We start from the raw sequence: 1,393 nt of genomic DNA, 5'->3' as shown, positions 1-1,393 counted from the left end.
CAGCCGCCGCCCGCGCCCGTGGTGCCGCCCCCGGCGCCCGCGGCGGCCGAGCCCGACCTCTACTCGGAGGAGCGCCGCCAGCGCATCTTCCGCCACCGCAAGTTCATGTTCCGCAACAACCTCTTCACCAAGCCCGTGCCCGAGGAGGCCATCGGCAACGACGACCACCCGTTCTGGTACCTGCCGACCTGCCAGACCGTCTGGTAGAAGTTCGTCGCGGACCGCTCGCCCCGCTTCCTCGCCGGGGATCGGGGCCGAGTTCGCGGCGCCGCGCGCCCCCTCCCGCCCGCCGACGCGGCTCGACTCGTCCCGGGCCCGCGCCTCCCCCCGACCACGACCCTCCCCCTCGCTACCCACGCCTTCGAAATACAGCGTACTACTCGTAGCGACGTCCGCGCGTCGCTCGGGGATTCCGGGCTCGGCGGCCGAGGCGTCGCTCCGGGCCGCGACGCCGGCGCTTTGCCATCGGCACGCGGCCCGCGGCGCCGGCGGACGCACCGGGGCTTCGCGACGGCCCGACCGGGGCGCGTGGCGGCGCGGGAGGCGCGGGAACGTTCCGGCGCGGGCGCGCGCGGTCCCGCGGTCCCGCGAAACCGGCCGCCGCTCGCCGCGATCGCGACGGATTTCCGCGATTCTTGGACGGATCGACGGCGCTCGGCGCCGCCGTCGCGGCGGACGCGGCGCGGCGTCGGCGCGGCGTCGGCGCGGCGTCGACCGCCCACGGCTCCGGAGCGCCGGGGCTGCAACAGCGCGAGCTGCATGGCCGACTCGGCGTTCGTCACGGCGCTCCTGGCGAAGCTCAAGGGCGAGCTCTGCGTCGACCTCGGCGCCGTGCACCTCGCGGGCATCTCCGCCGGCGGCATGATGGCCTACCAGGCCGCGCTGGACAACCACGCGCAGATCGCGTCCGTCGCGCCCGTCGCCGGCTCGCGCTTCGTCGGCTTCAACGTTGCGCCCGCGTCGCCCGTCGCCGTCCTGTCGTCGCACGGCTACGCGGACTGGACGATCCCGGCGAACGCGTCCAACGGCGAGCCGGGCCCGAAGCCCCGGGGCGTCGCGGAGAGCTCGGACCACTTCTTCTACGTCGAGGAGCCCGACATCCTGCGCAAGTTCTCCCGGAACTGCGACGGACGGACGGCCAAGTACCCCACGAAGTACGACGGCGCGCGCGAGCTCCAGTGCGTCCGGCCCTTTGGGAAGTGCGAGAGCGACATCGTCATGTGCGTCGGCCAGTGGGGCCACACGTGGCCCCTGCACAAGGAGTACCCGGAGGCCTGGGCGTCGTTGGCCCTCGACTTCTTCGCCGCGACGAAGCGGAGCGCCTAGTAGATCCCGACGTTTCGGCCCCCGCCCGGCGCGCGCCGCCTCGGCCCGCGACGGGCGGCAGCCACGC

The 1,393-nt window shown here is 74.8% G+C and overlaps 1 protein-coding gene across 1 annotated transcript; it reads left to right on the top strand.

Moving 5' to 3' along the window:
- On the top strand, positions 1 to 1,326 carry AURANDRAFT_69360 (hypothetical protein; the record flags this gene model as incomplete). Its single annotated transcript, XM_009045128.1, has 2 exons — positions 1 to 198; positions 733 to 1,326. Coding segments are annotated over 2 exons (792 nt in total), but the record flags the coding sequence as incomplete, so codon positions are not given.
- Between the last annotated feature and the right edge of the window lie 67 nt (positions 1,327 to 1,393).

The sequence above is a fragment of the Aureococcus anophagefferens genome (assembly GCF_000186865.1).
Source record: "Aureococcus anophagefferens unplaced genomic scaffold AURANscaffold_1532, whole genome shotgun sequence".
Taxonomy (NCBI): domain Eukaryota; class Pelagophyceae; order Pelagomonadales; family Pelagomonadaceae; genus Aureococcus; species Aureococcus anophagefferens.
The sequence above is the reverse complement of the archived record's forward strand: the minus strand, read 5'-3'. Positions and strand labels throughout refer to the sequence as shown.